This window comes from Pseudopipra pipra, chromosome 27, assembly GCF_036250125.1.
Source record: "Pseudopipra pipra isolate bDixPip1 chromosome 27, bDixPip1.hap1, whole genome shotgun sequence".
Classification (NCBI taxonomy): Eukaryota; Metazoa; Chordata; class Aves; order Passeriformes; family Pipridae; genus Pseudopipra; species Pseudopipra pipra.
The window spans coordinates 2,146,489-2,164,633 of NC_087575.1; the positions used below are offsets into that span (position 1 = coordinate 2,146,489).

An 18,145-nucleotide genomic window follows, 5' to 3' on the forward strand; every position below is an offset into this window, starting at 1 on the left:
GAAAAATTTAGGAATGAGCCTGAAAACTATCTTGGTTCAAGGGCTGGTTTTTAAGGACTGGTGTTTTCTGTCAGCTCAGAGTAGTCCTGGTTTGTGGTGTGCTTAAGCCAAGTCAAATCTGCAGCCCCTGGTCTGTGATCTCTTATGTGAGTGTTCTTTGTCCTGCAATGTCCTGAGCTTGACTGAGGCAGGTCAGTGGCAGTGTGACTGAGAGTCTGGGTGTCCTAAAGCTGAGCAGAGCACTGCTGGGACAGATGTACAGATTGCTAAACTTGAGCAGACAATGATGATTGCTGTAGGGCTGGTGTTTAAGAGTATTTGTGGGATTTTTCCCAGATGTTAGTTATGCCCTGGGCAGCTCATGGGCAGCCTGAGGTGAATTTTGTGCCCTGGAGAAAGCCCTTGTCAATGTGCTCACGATGTTACTCAATGTGGTTCTTTTTTGGGGTTGTTTCAGTTTTAGAGCATCACACAAGGCTGTCTCTGGTTTGTGGGATGCAGCAGAGCTCAGAACTGGCCCTGAGTGCCAGAAGTCCTCAGAGTTTACATCTCTGGCTGCTGTTTGTTCCCTCACAGCCTCAGCAGTGACCCAAGAGTGTTTGCTCTGGCCCCTGCCAGCCCTGACTGCTGGGTGACTGGGACAGGAGCCACCAGCTGGGAGTTGCAGCCAGACAGAGGGAAACCTTGTAGTGGGGGTGGCTCAGGGCTGTATCCCTGTGGGGTCAGCCTGGTCCCTGTCCATGTGAGGAGGGAGGTGATTTGCATCCCCACACTCAGTGTGGTGATTGCCCTTAATGATGCAGCACCACAGAGAACCAGGGCTGGTGAAGGGCTGTGGCTGGTCCCTTGTCCTGTTTTTCCTGCAGAGTGAAAGGGGCAAAGACATCACTGCACCTGCCCTGGGACGGTTCTGTGGGAGGAAAACCAGACTGAGGGATGTAGTCAGTGCATAAACTTGAAGGGAATGACTTGGAATGTGGGGGCTGTGCCTCTGCTGCACCTCTTGGGGGCTTTATCATGACAAGGAGGCAGGAGACTGCTGGTGGTCACTGTAATATTTCAAAATAACTTTAAATTTTATTTATATCTTAAAAATAAACACCAGTATTAAAATAGCAGTAAACAGAGTAGTGTATTAGAGTGGCAGTGAGCGCTGTGTATAACTCCAGTGCAAAGCTGAGACGGGCCCACGAAGAGGGCAGCAGGGTGGTGCCCAGAGTGAGTTTTGGGGGGGAGGTTTATAGTTTTTTGGGGGGATGTTTCCCAGCTCAGAGCAAGCCTGGCAGGGGCAGAAGTTAGGGGGAGGCTGGGCCAAGGAGCAGGAATGGAGCTGTGACAGGTTTACTTTTGTGAAGGGCTCAGAGCAGAGCTGCTTTCCCATGCAGAACCCTTTTTCCTCCTGGTCCTTATCCTTACCCTGTTCCCACCCCACATAGTACTCATACACTTGCAAAGACACACATGTTCTCTGACATACGTGTTCCCCCTCTACAGGCCCTACCTGTGTGCTCTGAGCTCTTCTGGCCCATCTGTTTTTCCTGACACTGTCCTCCCCTTTGGGATGGAGAGTGGGCAGAGAGGGACTGGGCTGTGGGCTCTGGCTGTTTGCATAGTCTGTGGGACTGGTTAAATGGGGAAATGTTTAGGAGGCAATTGCTTTCTTTCCTTTGGGAGAAGGACCCCATGTGGGGTATTAGCTGGGCAGGCTCAGTCCCCAAACACGTCCTTGGCCCTAAGCCCCTCCTGTCACTTGGCTGCAGCCCCAACTGCTCAGAGGTTTTCCTCCCATTGAACAAATCAAATCCCGAGTGATTTCATGTGGAACTCCATCCTTTGGCCAAGCAATATAATTTTTTTGCTTTGTGTGCATGTGCTAGAAAAAAGAAAAAAAAACCAGATTTCAGCCAGGAAAGGAAATGGCAGAAAAGAAGGGCAGCAAGTATGTCAGACTGGAAGTGCTCCCAGCCCACGTCCAAGGCAGCATTGACCAGCTGGTGTCCCCTCTCCCAACGTCCTGCACAGCACTGTGACCCTGCTCAGGGCCAGGAGTGTCACTCGCCCTCCTGGCTCTGTGTCACCAGCACTGCTGCCTTCTTGGGGCTGCCAGAGAGCACAAACCAGGGGCTGGTTCTGCTGAGTTTGTTCTTTGCTGTTCCCTCCTCGAAGAGGGCTCGGAGGCAGTGCAGCTCCAGTCATGGCAAGGAGCAGAGGGGATGGGGTGACTTCTGCTCCTTGCATGTCCCATCCCGAGGTCACTTGATGCTTGGCTCCTGTCACTTGGTGCAGCGAGGTGGCCACATGTGGGTGGAGATGGGCAAGGGAGGCTCAGGGACAGCACTAGTGACAGGACTAAAGCTGCAGAGGGCAATTTGGCACAGAGGGGTGGCAGGCGAGGGGACATGAATCACAGCCCAGTGCTGATGGTGGCTGCTGGCTGGATCCCAAGGTCACTCTAATTTGGTTTCTTTGGACTCCCAGGGCTCTTCGTGGCTGTCGGTGATGCCGCCTGCTGCAGAGAGAGCAGTCACAAAATGTCACCAGAGACCCCTCCAGTGACTCCTGATCAGGGCCAGCAGGGCTATTCTGAGCATGTGGCACCTGGAATGCTCTGCTCTTGCTCCTGCAGCCCCTTCCTGGAGACCCTCACCTGTGCCATGGCCCTGTCCCCACCCCTGGGGCGACCTGCCCACCTGAGTGTGGGACGTGGCAGGGGCTGGGGCAGTGGTGTGGGACAGGGGCAGTGGTGTGGTACTCACGGGCAGCTGAGCCTTCGTGCCATTGAGGTGGGCGTAGAGGAGCGCGGCGATGTCGCTGTGACCGGCCTCCAGCGCGATGGCCACGGCGTTGTTACCATCCTAAAAAGGAAGGGAGAGCACGTGGGAAGGGGTGTGGGGACAGGACACGGCGTGGGGCTGCCCAGGCCCGGCGGCAGAGCCTTACACTGTCCACGATGGAGACGTTGCAGGCGGGCTGAGCCAGCAGCAGCTTCACGGTCTCGGCGCGGCCGTGCTCGCAGGCGCACATCAGCGCCGTGGAGCCCTCCTCGTCCTGCAGGTTCACGTCGGCCCCACAGGCCAGCAGGGCCTCCACCATCTCCTGCCGGCCGTGGCTCACAGCCAGCATCAGCGCAGTCTGGCCAGCCTGCGGGGAAGGGACACTGCCAGGCCACCCCTGCCCCTGCTGTGCCGCCCGCTTGTGCCCCCTGCCCTGCAGGGCCACTGCTGAGAGCCCTGTGCCAGCCAGGAGGAGCTCCTAAGGTGATGCCCTCCCCATGTGCTGACCCCTCCAGGTTTTAGAGCCACGGTCCTGCCCTTGGAAGAGCTGAGCGTGGCTCTGGCAGCTGCTTTGGGGTGTGGGCAGAGGGGTGGGATGTGGTGGCCCCCAGCCCGTGCCAACCTGGCTGGCCTTGGCGTTGACGTTGCCCATGCTGAAAAGCCTCCGGACCACGTTCATGTCGTCCTCCTGCTCGACAGCCGCCAGCGCCGCCAGCATGAGGGCAGTGTACCCGGCCTTGTTCTGGTGGTCCACGTTACAGATCCCTGCAGGGGTGGGCAGAGGGGGCTCAGGATGCTGGAGGGCTGGTGGGAGACATGGACCAAGCCATGTGCCTGGCTCCTGCCCTGCCTGGGTGCTGTAAGCCATCCCACAGCCCCGTGGGCACAGAACTGCTGATGGGTCCCCCCTTGAAATCCAGGCTCTCACCCCCCTACCCATGCATGGGCACAAGCCTGGGCAGTTCTCCCTGCCCCTCTGCTCCAGCACCTTCCTCCTGTGCCTGGCAGGCCACGTGGGATGTGGCCTGGGGGTGGGGGGCACTGACCCGTGTCCAGCAGCAGCCGCACGATGTGGAAGTTGGAGTGGGAGACGCTGTAGTGCAGGGCCGTGTTGCCGTTCCCATCTGCCAGGTTCACCACGTGGGCCAGGAGAGCCGGTGAGACCTCAGCAAACGCCAGGAGGTGGTTGGCAACAGTGTCGGGGACGGACGACTTCTGGCTGGACAGACGGAACCACTCCTGCAGGACCAGGCTGCTGCTGGCCAGCTGTGGGCAGAGAGGGGCTGAGCTGGGGCCGGGGCTCCCCCAAAGCCTCTGCATGGGCCACCCTGCACCCACCCCCCACCGGTGGCCTGGTGGGGAGCAGAATCCCTGCTCCAGAGGGGGCTGGGTGAAGGCCAGACCCTGAACCCCCAAACCCATGTTGGGATGGCCTGAGCTGAGTCCACAAAGGTTTTGGGGTATCTGGGACAAAGCCTGGAAGAAGGGTTGTATTTGGGGGGAAGGTGCTGAGCCAGGCTTTGCTGGCCCCTCTCTGGGGAGGGCCAGCCCTGGGGGGATGCCGGCAGGGGCTGGGCGAGCTACCCCAGCACCTCACTCACCACCTCTTTGCTCTTGGTGGCACCGGGGTGGCCCAGGTGGGTCTTGACGATGAGACAGGCCTCCCGCATCCTGGGGCTCAGCTCGAACCTGGGGAGAGCAGGGGGGCATCTCGTGTAGAGCTCTGCATCACCCCACCAAACCCTTGGGGTGGGGCACCCTGAGTCCCCCTGTGGAACTCCCCAGTGCCTGTGAGCCTCCACAAGCTCCCCAAGGCACAACCTCCAGCCTGGTGGCTGCAGCCGGGCAGCTTCAGCCTCTGCAAACCTCCGCAGAACGGAGCCTTATACGGATGTGCTCGGGCACGATTTACCCATTCTTAGGCCAAATTTTTTCCTTTTGTTGAAAAATGCCATTGAGGACTGTTGGCTTTTTTTGTCCCACTCCAAACTATCTTCTGCAGCAAAGAGGCATCTGGGGCCTCTTGTCCTTTCCTTAGCAGACCCAAGAAGCTGGAAGCATTGTTCCCCGATGAATGGTTTCTGCAGGAGCTGAATGTGTTTTTCCCATTGGCTGCACTGAAGCCATGGCAGATGCCCCAAGCCAGCAGGGCCAGTGCCAGCCCATGGCTCCCAGCTGTGCAGGGCCAGGGAGCCTTTCCCATCAGCACTTACTTCTCCTTCACCTCAGGCAGCTCTGGCAGGGCCACGTCAGTCCCCTGGCACTCCTGTCCTGGCTCACACGTGTCTTCCCCGGCCTCCTCCTCCGAAGTTTCGGTGTCTCCCTGCTCCGAGCTGTCAGAGCTGTCAGCCAAACCCTTCTCAGAGGAGCTGTCACCTTCTTCCTCTTCCTCCTCACTGGATGTGCTCTCATACCTGCACAGAGGGAGAATCCTGGGTGGCAACACAGCTCCTGGCTGGTCCCCTCCAGGCCCTGCCACTGTCAGTGCCTCCAGCCCAGGATAGGGATGCTGGGGCCAGGACTGGCTCATGGGGGTTGCAGGAGCCCCCTCAGCACGTACTCCCCGTTCAGCACGCCCACAAACTGCAGGCTCTTCTTGCTGCCCTCTGCCTCACTCCGGGGGGGACCATCCCGCTTCTTCATGATGGACTTCAGGGCTCCTGCGGGCAAAGAGGTGGATGTCAGGGGCCAGTGAGCAAGAATCTTAGAATCACAAGATGGTTTGGCTTGGAAGGGACTTTAAAGATCATCTCGCTCCAACTCCCCTGCCATGGGCAGGGACACCTTCCAGCAGACCACCTTGCTCCAAGCCCCTCCATCTTGGGCTTGAACACTTCCAGGCATGGGGCATCCACAGCTTCTCTGGGCAATCCGTGCCAGGGCCTCATCACCCTCACAGGGAAGAAATTTTCACTAGTATTATCTAATCTAAACGTACTCTCTGTCAGTTTGAAATCGTTCTCCCTTGTCCTGTCACATGCTCTTGTAAATAGTCTCTCCTTGAGGCTGGCCAAGCACCCCAAACCCACCAGACCCCAGGGCGGGTACAGAAGGGACATGGGCAGCTGCGGGTAGTGTTGGCCCTGCAGGCACTGTCCCCAACAGGGCCATCCTCTCCCTTCCCACAGGAACATCCCAACCCAGACCCTGGTGTCATCCAAGGCATTGACTCACCGGTCGCAGGGCTTGGGGTGGCTCCACTGTCCCGCGCTGGGGACAGGTCCTGGCTGCTGTGTGTCGTGTCCAGCACAGCTGGCCTGGGGGCCAGGCTGCCTGGGCACATCCCCTCCGTTGCTCCCGTGCCCTGCACTGAGAGGCTGCTTGGGCCATTGCCTGGACCAGGCTCCATCTCCTTGCCCCCCCCAGGCTCTGCCTCCTTGCCTGCACCAGGCTCCTTCTGTCCTCCCGCCAGGACGATGCTGCCCACGTCGGTCTGGCTGCCCTTGTCATCGCAGCTGGCAGCCGAGTCAGGCCCGACCGCCACGTCCCGCCCGTCGGGGCGGCAGCTCACCCCGACACAGGTGGTCGGGGGGCAGCACTCCACGCCCGCCTCCGCCGTATCTGGGGGGTCACCGGCTGCCCGGCTCTGTGTCGCTACCGCGGCCTCCACCAGCGCCTCGGCCACCTGCGGCTTGGCCGTCACCTCCTTGTCCACCAGCCCGCGGGGCCGGCGGGCGCACACCTCCAGCCGCAGCTCCTCCAGCTCCCGCGTGGCCTCCTGCAGGTGCCCCTCCATCAGGGCAATCACCTCCTTCTGGTGCCCCACCGTCTGCTGCAGCAGCTCCAGCTCCCGCTCCGCCTCGCTGGCCAGCCCCAGCGACGACTCCAGCACCCAGACAGCCGCGTCCCTGCGCTCCCGGGCCCCGCCGTCCACTGCGTCACCGCCCTCCTGCTGCGACCGGTAGTAGAACACGGCATCTGTCATGGCCCGGTCCTCGCCCACCGCCACGGAGCGGCACGGCCTCTCGGCCACCCTGGGGCTCCTGCCTGGCCAAGCCCTGACTCCCCGCTCCGGCACCGCCAGCTTCTCCGTCAGCTTCCTCAGCTCCGCAATCTTGCTCGCTCGCCCCTTCGCTGGCTCCACTTCACTCTCCAGCCCTGGTCGGGGCGGTTCCTCACACCCTGCCCCTGCCTCAGAGCCAGGGGGGTGGTCCAACGCCTCGCCAGGCTCTGCCGACAGCTTCTCCAGCAGCTTTGCCTTCTCCCTCTTCAGCTCACAGATCTGCGTCTCCAGGAGGGGGATGGTTTTCACCTGCTCCTCCAGGTCCCGGAGCTGCCGCAGGGCCGCGGCCATCTGCTCCCGCACGTGCTGCAGCGGGGCCGTGCCCAGCCCTGCCGCCGGGGTGCTGCGCCCGGAGCTGCCGGGGCTCACCCGGCCCCAGCCCCCCTGCCCCTCGGCGCCCACCGGCACCCAGCGGGGTGGCTGGCTCAGGGCGCCCGGTGGGCCACCGCGGGGGGGACCGCCCGCATCCTGCAAGTGGCCCTGCTCCTGCTCCAGCCTCCTGCTCGTCTCCAGCAAGGTCTTCTCCACCCGTGGGTTTCGCACGAGGCACTTGCGGGTGGGAGGTGGGAGCAGCCGCACGGGTGGTGGCGAGACGGGGTGGGAGGTTGGCTTGCTCGGGGGCTCCAGGGGTGCCCGGCCGTGCGGGGACAGCAGCAGCGCGGTCCTGCCCTCCTCGCTGGTGGTGGAGGTGAGGGACTCGGTGGAGGTCCAGGCGCTGGCGTGGCTGCTGGGGCTGCGCAGGGCACTGGGCGGCAGACGGGACCCCTTCGCCCTGCGAGGCAGCGGCACTTTCTTGAGCGTTTGGCCACTTTCGATGTCATCGACGTATTTCAGGAAGTCGAGGTCCAGCAGGAAGCCATAGGGGGTTTCCACGGAATATGAGCTCTTCTCCCCATCGTCCTGGTCCCGGTACAAGAATGGGCCCCCAAGATCTGCAAGAGGAGCAGGGATGGTTAGGCAGGGATCTGGTGGAGACAGGAACTGTCCAACTGGGTTATACTGGAATCTGCTGCCTGCAGGCCCTTCCCCTCCATGATGTGCAATGTGTCTGCCCCCAGCACCCCCAGTGCATAGGGTGTCACAGGAATCCTGCTCCGTGCTGGGGTTGGTGCTGGGGTGAGGAACTCCCTTGGGATGGGATGGGACAGCTCAGCCCTGCCACCCCCCTCGTGCTCCTCCTGCTGTCCCTACCCGGTGACGACCCCGCTTCCTTTACCTGGGAGGTTCTGGTTCAGGGGTGCCGGCTGAGCCATCTTCTCCCCAGGATGCTGCTGACCAGGGGACCATCAACCTGCAACAACAACGAGGCCACATCCAGCCAAATCCTGTGACCTGGAGGCCGGTGAGTCCAAGGAGGCTGCACCCCCCTGCCCCCTGCCCGGGGAGTGCTCCGTGGCCGCCCCCCGCCATCCGCCAGGCCCCCCTCGCCTCCCCCGGCCCCGGGGCCGCGGGGCTGATGCTGGAGCCGCAGCCGGGCAGGCGCGGTGCTGCCTGCGGGGCCGGGATTGTTTGTACATTTAAGGAATGCTCTGCAGCCCGGCTGGGACGGCCACGCTGCCAGCTCCAAGGGTGCAGTCACGAGCAGGAGCTCGGCTGCACGGTGGGAGCAGGCCAGGAAAAAAAAGAGGCTGAAGCGGGTACAGGTACAATTCTCGGAGGGAAGTTTGCTTTGGATAAAGGGAATCGATGCTTTGGCAAAGCTACGTGACTGTGGGCAGCTGCCAGCACCCATGGGCACTGGGTGCAATGTCCATCCTCACTGCCCGGGGTGCCCCACGCTGCCCATGCCTTTCTCAGGGGTGACTCTCAGGAGGGACCTGGCTGCTTCTCCCTGTCGATAATGTGGGATAAGGCAGGAGGGACTGAAATAGGAGCCTAGGATAAGGCAGGAGGGACTGAAATAGGAGCCTGGTTTTCCCAGGACCCTGGTTTTCCCGTGCCCAGGCACGGGCATGCTGGAGGAGAGCCAGTGGGATGCGGCTGCAGTCCAGAGGTGAGCTCATGGCTGGGGGTGCCGCCAGCTGTGAGCATTCAGCTGGCATCTGCTGCAACATTTAGCACCATCTGGGTGCTGGGGCCCAGGTGGGAAGTGACCCTGGTGGGAGCTGGATGGGGCAAACAGCACCCTGGGAGCATCCACCACTGCTGTGCAGCAGCATCAGGGTCCCTGGGCGCTGGGGACATGGTGGCCCTGCCCACAGGGCACAGGTGGCCATGGGGCTGAGCAGCTGTTGGTGGGCAAAGCATTTGGCAACAGGCTATTTTCGGAAGAAAGCAGGGGAGGAGGAATGCTGCAAAGGAATGGCAGCTTGGGCACAGCCCTCAGGGAACCTGAGGCTCAGTACTGCCAAGGGAAAGGCACAGGATCTGGCCTTGGCTGCACAGAAACACCCGCATCCATCTCCAGATTCTTTACCCATGACAACCCAGCCACAGAGATGCTGTGGCTGGCCCTGCCACATATCCCAGCTTGGGGACGATGTGACAGCCCATACCTTGCACCTGCTGCTCATGCTGATGCAGCTGCCACTCCCCAGCCCTGGCACTGTGGCTGCCACCCCACAGCTCGCCCCGACTGCACAGAGCCAGTGGAGCAGCTGTGGCAGTGCCGGGCCAGGCGTGGGCTGGGTGGGCACTGTGGCACCTTCCCACCCTCAGCCCAGGGCACAGAGTTGGGGCTGAGTCCAACTGGGCAGGGATGAAATGCTCCCCACCAGTCTCTAGGATGGATTCTGGGGCTCTCCCACCCCTCTGCCAACCCATCCACAGCCGAAGCACATCCCAACTTTCACCTTCCTTGGGATCATCCCAGCTTTGAGTCAGCACCCATTCCACCTCCCTTGGGAGCATCCTGGCTCCATGCTGGCATCCACCACGTGGCATCCATGCTGCTGGCTTCGTGCCTGAGAGGGTCCACACATCCCCCACCTCGTCTAATCCCTCCCACCCTGGGCAGCGTTCGGCTTCCTCCCCCGCACAGCCCTTGCTGCAGGTAATTAAACAGTGCTGGGGCCAGCACAAGCTTCCCGCCAGGCTCCACGCACGCTGTAAATCAAACGGGAGGAAGAGAGAGCAACAGGAGCCGGAGCCAGCGGGTGCGTTTCGTCGGGGGAAGTGGCCGGCAGCTCCCTTCCGCCGCCCGGCCGGGTATTGTCCTGCCTGGGGACAGGAAAAGCCTCCTCTGCCGAGGCCTGGAGGCCTCCTGAGCCACTCCAGCAGCAAAGGTGCCCTTTGCACCAGCACTGCCCTGCTGTCCCCTCCACTGAGCCAAGGACAGGCTGTTTCTCCCCCTGCCACCTCCCGTGGCCCTTCAGCTGACACCAGCAGCCTCGTGGCTGCACAGCCCATCCCAAATGTGGAGGAAACCCTCCCACTGCTCCCGACCCCCATTCCTTTTGGTATGACAGGATGGGCTGGACTCAGGACAGAAGCTTCTGCCTTCACCCAGCTCTGAAAAAAGGGGATGGGACCTGCCAGCTCCCAACCACGTCCAAATCGCTCCAGGGACCCCATGACGTGCAAACACCCCCTGAACCCTGCTAACTGTCCCTGGGCTGGGTGGGAGGTGTGGGGCTGGACAGGAGCCAGGAGGATGAGCAGTGGGGGCAGATGGCCCCAGTGTGCCAGCAGGTCGAGTCCCCCCAGCTGCAGCTCAGCCACCATCAGCACCGTCTGGGCCTGGCTGCCACCACCATGGCACTGCTCAGAGCAGCCACTTTCTGCCCGGGCTGAAGTCATGGCAGGGACAATTGTACCAGCCACTTTGGTGCCAAAGGCTGAGCTTTGGCCGCTCCCCTGGGCACTGGGGCTGGGTGCTGAAGGGGCTGGGCACACGGACCCCCCGGGGCCAGAGACAGGGGAACCTGCATGATCCCAGCTTCCTTCAGAAGCCATGAAAGTGTTGTTTCTAGCCCCAGTGTTTCCACAGAAAAGTGGGATGCTACAAGCAGAGCACTGGTGTGGGGGCTTGGCAGCGAGAGGAAGAGGAGGAGGATGCACAGGGAACCAACCACCCTGCGGAGGCAGGGCTGTGCTGTGCCCTGGGCTCACACCTGTATTATCCCCTTGTGCTGTTGTACCAATGCCAACTCGGGAAACCTGGGGCCAAAACTGGAGCTGCTTTGCTCAATTACAATAAAAAACCACATCAGGGATGGGGCAGGCTGGGCACCTTGGCACAGCTCAGGTACTGTCCAGTCCCCATGCCCCAGCCCCAGCCAGCCCCCTGGGACCTTTGGCCTCATGGTCTAAGGGGTGATCTCCCCTTGGACTCCCCAGGCCCCTGTGCTGGAAGGAGACAGGCCTGGGAGAGCTGTTCTTAAAGCTCCAGGCTTCTTCAGGCCCTTTCTCTCTCCAGGGGCACAGCTATGGCAGCCCCCAGCCCAGCTCAGCCACATGCTGCGGTGCAGCCTGGGCTGCTCCAACAGTGGGGCTGGGGCTGGACACAGGGAGGGCTCTCCCCGGCTCTCCTCCTGAGCCAGAAGGCTGAGGTCATGAGGAATGTGAGAAGAACAGAGTCCAGAGCAGCCCTGGCCAGCACGACTTGATTTATCTCAGCCAGGCACGCTTCCCTCGGAGCTGTGCGCAGGCGATAAGCCCCGAACCTCGGGGCTGCGGCTGGCCCAGAGTTAAAGGGAAACCAGTGAGCAAGTACACGGCTTCCTCCAGTGCCAGCAACCTGCTGGGATTGGGGCTCCTCACACGGAGCCAGCTGTCACACGTGCCCCTCACCTGCAGTGTCACCCACCGGCACTGTGGCTGGATGCAGCAGGAGGTATCTGGGGCTCATCCCACTTTCCCGTCCCTGTCCCATCCCCATCCCCTGCCGTGGGGCTGTACGGGAGGGCCTTTGCTCTGTGACAGCCTGTGCCCACTTGCCCAGGCCACCTTGGCTGTGCTGTCCAGGCTGGGGCTGCTTTCAGAGGAGCCGGATCCCAGGTGGGTGGGTGCACCAGTGCTGACCCAGGGAGGGAAAGGGAAACACTTCGATCTTCTCAACAGTGTAATTTCAGGGCTGGACTGTTATTTCTGGAGTGTCGTCATCACCAGCCCGGTTGGCTGAGAGGCTGCAGGGGCTGCCCAGGCTCTGTACCCACTCCAGCCCTCAGAGACCTCCCTGAGCTCACACACCACAGATGTAGAATCCATACAAAGACTTACCCACGTGGGGATCAGCTCTATGTGCCCCTTCACACCCACAGCATTATAGGGTCCCTTCAGCTCCACCAGAGACCATCAACCCCTTGCCCTGCACCCTCGTGGCAGCTGCCCAATAGCACCTTCCACCAACACCTCCTAATTCCCTTGAGGCTGCTGACGACACACAGGGTCAGCAGTGACGGCCTGGGCTTGCCCTGCTGCCAGGAGGGGTTCAGGGATGAAGTGTTTAAATTTACACCCCAGGTGTCCAGGTGCACAGCTGGGGTACACACACGGCATCGTGCACAACCCCAGGGTGGGTTCTCCATGTGCACACAGGGGGTACCCCAAACCCCGCAGCACCCCTGTGCTCTCCAGCACTCCAGAGGGGCCTGCAGCAGCCTGGGCTGTCACAGCCCCAGCCCTGTGGGTCCCAGCACCCAGGGTGCCCACAGGGTACCCCTGTGTAGATCCCAGGACCCCAGGGAGCCGTCAGAATCCCCAGCCCTGCAGGTCCTCAGCACCGAGGGAGCCAGCAACACCCCCAACCCTGTGTGTTCCCAGCATTCCAGGGAGTCCAGAGCACCCCCAGCCCCGCGGAGCCCCAGGACCCTGGGGTGCCCCCCAGCATCCGCAGCCCGAATAGGATCCCAGGGAGCCCCCAGAACCCCCAGCCCCGCGGAAGTCCACCAGCATCCCCAACCTTACGGGTCCCCAGAACCCCCGGGGTGCCCAGTGCACCCTCCGGGCACCCTCACGTCGGGGCGCCCGCCCTCTCCAAGCCCAGGGGACCCCCGGGGAGCCCCCGCCGCCGCCGCCAGCCGGGGAGCGTCCCAGCCCGGCGCGGCCCACCCGAGGTGCGGGCAGGAGCCCCGCTCCCCTCCCGCTCCCGCCGCCGGGGCCGCCCGGGCGGAGCCCTCGGGGCGGCGGATGCCGGGACCGCCCCATCCCGGCGCGGTCCCGGCGCGGCCGCGGGGGCTCCGGAGCGGCCCCTCGGCGGGCCCCGGGCGGCGGCGGGTGCGGGGCCCTGCGGGGACCGCCACGGGGACGAGCCCGCGCCCCGCCGGACCCGCCGCCGCCGCCCGTCCCGTCCCGCCCGGTCCCCGCCGCCCCTCACCGTGCCACCGGGCTCCTGGGCTGCAGCCGGGCCGCCGTCCTGGGCCCGGGGCTCTCGGGCTGCTCCGCCGCGCCGGGCAGCGCTGCCGCCGCAGCCCCGGGCCGAGGGCGGGCGGGAGCGGGAGCGGGAGCGGCCGGGGCGGGGCGGGGCGGGGGCGGGCGGGGACCGGCCCCAGGCCCGACGGGACGGAGACCGCCTCCGGCCGCTCGCCCCGCGGCATCCCCGCTAGCCCCCTTCTCCTCCGGGGTGGAGGTGTCGCTGTCCCCGTGGCCCCCCGGGGTGGGATGTCCCCCGTTCCGGTCACCTCGGGGAAGGGGTGTCCCTGTGAGGGGAGTGTCCCCTACCCTTGTCACCCCCGGGTCCCCTGTTCTGGTTACCCTGAGGAAGGGGTGTCTCTTGTCCCAGGGAGCCCAGGAAGGGGGATGTCCCCTTCCCCTGTGTCCCCAGGGCCAGAGGATCCCCCGCGCTGGTTACCCTGGGGATGGAGTGCACCTACTCCAGTCCCGTGGGGACAGGATTCTCCCTGACCTGCCCGCCTCGGGGACGGTCACCCTGCGGAAAGGGGAATCCTTTCACGTCACCCCAGCGCTGGGGTACCCTCTGCCCTGACCTCAACCCCGCAGCTGGCCGGGGACCAGCGGGTGGCTGGGGTCCAGCTCCCAGCCCCCCTGTGCTCCCCCCAGCACAGCCATCCCCCGCACCTCCTGCCCTCGTCCCACTCATGGCCGGGAGCCCTGTGCCGCTGGCCCTGGCTGGGCTCCCCGGCCTGGCCCCGCTGGGTTCCTGGCAGCCCTCCCTGTCCCAGCAGCGGCTGTTTGTCTCCTTTTCTTGCCAGCTTTCTTCCCCGCCTGCTTCCCGTGCTGGTCGTTCAGCCGCGAGCTCTGGGCTCTCCCCCATCCCGCAGGGACCCCGGCCGTTCCCCACCTCAGAGTTTGCCCTCACTAACTGCTCCAACTCCCTTAAACGCTGAAACCCTCAGAGGAGGACTTTTGCTTCTTTTTCTTTCCTTTTCAGCCCTGAGCCCCCCCAGGTATTTTTCCACGTCTGTCTCTTCTGTAACGCTACTCACGGGAAGAGAAGGAGAAACAAGATGTGCTTCCCGATGCCCCTCCCAGCTGCCGGCTGGCAGTTCGGGGACTTCCTGAGAAAGATTTTGCATCCGGATGGAAGTACCTTAATAGCCCTAATGGATCTACCTCCACCGACAGACCTCGTCCCTCTCCAACCCATTTACATACTTGGCCTCCCCAGCATCCTGTGGTAATGAACTTGGTGATTTCACGCCCTCATTCTGTCTCCACGGCAGGTCTGGAGTAGCTCTGCTCTTGTCGATTCACTGACTGCTTGGCAAAGGAATTGGTTGGGTCCTCTGCACTGTGTAGCTTGCCTTCTCCATCCAGGTCAAGAAAGGTGAAGTCTGGCATGATGATCCAAGTCCCACCAGAGCCCACCTTCCAGCTGCCCTGCAGAGCTCGTGCCCTGCATCCTGGCTCAGAGCTCCATGAAGGGCCCACATCCAGGTTCCTCACTCCTGCTCTTGGACATCTGACAAAAATGTCACCCACTGCCAGGGAGCAATTCCAGTTTCCTCCTTGCGAGGGGAACTAAAAACATAAAGGAGGAGTTGAGGAAACACGAGCTCGGGAAAGTGATGTCACCACAGCTCTGCGGGTGCCAGACCTTGCCCACACAAATTCTGCCACCCTGGCGCTGGTGCTGAGCTGTGGAACAGTGGAGAGGCTTCAAACCACCCAATGCCCCCAAGGAAATACAGCCCTGGGGCTGCTTGAACGCAGTGCTGGAGCACAAAACTGTGGCAGCTGGGAGATATTTCCAGGCTGAAACTCACCAAAAGCCTTCGAACAAGTGTTGTTCCCTGTGGGGATCAGACTCCTCGAGAAGAATCAAACCCAAGGGACATCCCTTTTTTCTGAAGAATTCAGAATTATTCTCTGTTTGCTGAAGAAACTCTGCGGGACTCAAATATGAAGCCACGGCCAGAGAACTCACACAGGCTGGTTGGTGTTCACACCCCGTGCCAATCCCAACTGCACCCCGGAGGCCGCACAGAGCAAGGCAATTCCCAACCCTCGGCCGGCGGCCGGTGTGGTGGCTTCACCCCGGGCCAGGGACGCTGAGCCAGGACCGGTCCGAGCTGTGGCACCAGCCTGGCCAGGCCAGCAGTGCCTGGTGGTTGTAACCAAACCCAGGCTTGGAGGCAAATGGCAGCAGCTGCCGGTGTCCCGGCTGTGCCAGCATCCTGGCTGTGCCAGTGTCCCGGCTGTGCCAGTGTCCTGGCTGTGCCAGTGTCCCAGCTGTGCTGGCATCCTGGCTGTGCCAGTGTCCTGGCTGTGCCAGCATCCTGGCTGTGCCGGTGTCCTGGCTGTGCCGGCATCCTGGTTGTGCCGGTGTCCTGGCTGTGCCTGTGCTGAGCTCTGGTGCATCTGTGAGGTTGTGAGTATTCAGGCTGGTGCCTGGGTGGTGGAAGGTGTGCAGATGCTCAGTCCTGGAAGGCTACAGGTAAGGACCAGGCACTGCCACAGTCTGGGACCGAGCTTTCGTATTCAGAATCTCTCATCACCCTACATGGAGTGGCGGGAGGGCTTATTAGGCTTCTGTAGGGGCCGTTTTACCATAAAACGATGGTTTTATGGTGCTGGAATGTTGTCCTTCAGCTGCCTGGGGCTCTGCAGACTTTCATGGCATCATGGCAGGGCCTGGCACGCTGTTTTCCCATGTTGGCCAGGGAAACCAGCCCTGACCCTCCCGAGAGCATCCATCTGAACAGAAAGCTCTGGGAGCTGATGAGTTTTCATAGAATCAGAAACGTTAAAAAGATTTTATGGTCCAGAAGAAGGACTCAAAAAATTATTTTCCTTGTGAATCCCAATCATTTGCTCTCTCTCAGTCCTACTGGGACTGTGCATGCGATCGTGCCTCAGCTTCCCCATCAGGGCAGTTGGAAAGGTGACATGTGTGTGGGTGTGTTGTGACACACACCAGCATGGCCGGGTGCTTCTCTGCAGCCTGCTGGGCACAGAGCCCCAGGAGCTGGAGGTGGCTGCAGGCTGACAGATCACACTGTGTCCCTGTCCCTCCGCAGGCAGCACAGGAAATGGGTGGTGTCGGCACATGAGAACACACACAAAACTTGGCCAGGCTTTTGACAGGCTGCAAGTGGATGTTTGCTGTCACCCTGTGTCATTCAGATGGCCCTTGGATGGACACACCCTGAGAAATGCCGCTGAAGATGCCGATGGGGAAGGGCTGCAGCTCAGTGTGCTGCAGCATGAGCCATCCCATGTGCTGCAGCTCTGGATGATTCCATTTGTTCCCTGGGCAGTGGGATCCCAACCCTTGGGCATCCTGGTCCCCTCCATGAGCAGCAGGAACCTACAGCCCTGAGCATCTTGGTCCTCTCTGGGGCAGTGGGCTCCAAAGCCCAGGGTGCCCAGGCTGGCCAGTGGTGGCCCATGGCAGGGAGAAGCTGTGCGTGCTCAGGGTGCACCTGGAAAACAGACAGTGGGATGTGTTCCAGTCATTTCCTGGCTGCCTGAGTTCATCTCCCCTTGCTCCAGCTCCACCAAATCTGCCCGAGCTTCGCTCCTGGCTCCACCACCCCCTCCATGTCCCCACAAATGACTGGCCCGGCTGTGGGGACCAGAGACAAAGGCTGTGGGGCTCTGCCTGGCCCAGTCCCTGTAGGAAAGGGTGTCAATGCCAGCAATATCCCAGTCCAGCACGCTGCCCTCCCACAGGCTCAGTGTCCCTGCCCAGCTGCCCCAGCAGGATGTCCTTGTTTTCTGCCTGCAGGTTTGGGAGTGAACGGGAAGCTCGTTTCCTCTTGTCGCCTCTCTGCTCGGATCCTTCCTCCCCAGGACGCTGCAGCAAAACAAGAGAGCAGAGAGCAGAGCCAGAGCAGCTCCCCCAGCTCTCCAGCTGTGCATGGACTGGCAGGAGCTGGGGAAGGGTCCCCGAGGGGCTGTGGGTGCCCGCATGGTGCTCAGACCCAGCCAAGCTGGCAGAGAAGGGGCTGTCTTCGAGGCTGAAGCCACTGGGGGAAGCCATACCCTGACAGCGGGACAGCCACCCCACAGACCCCTCACCTTGCCATCTCCTGCTATGCATCACTTCCTGAAGACCCCCTTGAACCCAGTTTAGGGCCATGCCTTGGCAGCTGCACCAAAGACAGAATGCCCTCAATGTCACCCTCTCCCTGGGGACATCCTGATCCATGCCACCTCTCCCTACATCCCTCTGATGTGTGTGACCCTGTGCACCCTCTTATCCCCAGCATGGCCCTGCAAGACCAGCCCTCATCCAGGTGCAGGATGCCCTCGTCCCCCATCCCTGCCCGTATCCCCTCTGATCTGGCCGCCTGCAGGTGACACTTTGTGCCTGTGCAGCGGGCGCAGGCTTTTATCTCGGGCAATCCCTGGTGTGCCTGGCACGGCACCACCCAGGGAAGGCCAGGACAGGTTTTTTTTGTGGCTGCCTTATCAGTGCTGAGGAAAATGCCGTGCGGGCTTCTCACAGCCAGGATTTGCTTTGGCCACGGGCCAGCCCAGCCGGCAGCACCGGGGGACCTGTCCCAACGGCCGGCACATCCTGTCCTTACGTGGCCACAAACACACCCCAGCAGTCGGTGGGACCCTTCAGTGGGATACTCCCAGGTCTGGGACATTCCAGGTGCCGGGATCATGCTGCTTACAGAGGGTTTGCAGCCTGAGGTGCGTTGAAAATTTGTGACCTTGTCTGAAACACTGCGCTCCTTCAAAATGGCCATTTTCCTTTCAGGGCTCGGGGTTGTACCCTCATGTCCACCTGTAACCAGTGGGCTGTGAAATGGGTTTTGAAAACAGGTGCCCGCATTGATTATCCCCAGATGGGGTGGATCCTGGGAAGAGGGACATCTGCCCCTGTGAGTTCCTGTGACCTCGGTCCCGCAGGAGGGTGAGCTCCCAGGTGCTGCCCCGTCCCTGTGGGAAATGCCCCTGCACAAGGGCAGCAGCCCTGGCAAATCTCTGAGATCCCCAGACCTCAGCAAGAGGTAGAGACACTGGCCTGCATGGGGACAATGGTGTCCCCATCACCTGCTGGGTGATTTGGGCT

At 61.9% G+C, this 18,145-nt stretch overlaps 1 protein-coding gene across 2 annotated transcripts; it reads right to left on the reverse strand.

Annotated features, from left to right (window-relative positions):
- Window positions 1–1,052: 1,052 nt before the first annotated feature.
- On the reverse strand, window positions 1,053–13,166 carry LOC135403440 (KN motif and ankyrin repeat domain-containing protein 1-like). 2 transcript variants are annotated; one of them, XM_064637497.1, is made up of 11 exons: window positions 13,034–13,166; window positions 7,994–8,068; window positions 5,949–7,709; window positions 5,335–5,434; window positions 4,988–5,188; window positions 4,376–4,463; window positions 3,821–4,040; window positions 3,397–3,539; window positions 2,941–3,141; window positions 2,757–2,855; window positions 1,053–2,506 (listed from the first exon to the last, which is right to left on the reverse strand). In XM_064637497.1, the coding sequence occupies exons 2-11, from the start codon at window positions 8,028–8,030 to the stop codon at window positions 2,453–2,455; spliced, it is 2,904 nt and encodes a 967-aa protein (XP_064493567.1). In that variant the 5' UTR covers window positions 8,031–8,068; window positions 13,034–13,166; the 3' UTR covers window positions 1,053–2,452. The 2 variants fall into 2 exon arrangements, with proteins under 2 accessions (XP_064493567.1, XP_064493566.1); XM_064637496.1 differs by having other exon boundaries at window positions 1,053–2,509.
- Between the last annotated feature and the right edge of the window lie 4,979 nt (window positions 13,167–18,145).

Coding starts and splice junctions, on each gene's coding strand:
- LOC135403440 (XM_064637496.1), bottom strand. CDS start 8,030: ATGGCTCAGCCGGCACCCCTGAACCAGAACCTCCCAG. Junction 4,041..4,375: donor CCACCAAGAGCAAAGAGGTG/GTGAGTGAGGTG, acceptor CTCTGCCCACAG/CTGGCCAGCAGCAGCCTGGT. Junction 2,856..2,940: donor ACGTCTCCATCGTGGACAGT/GTAAGGCTCTGC, acceptor CTTCCTTTTTAG/GATGGTAACAACGCCGTGGC.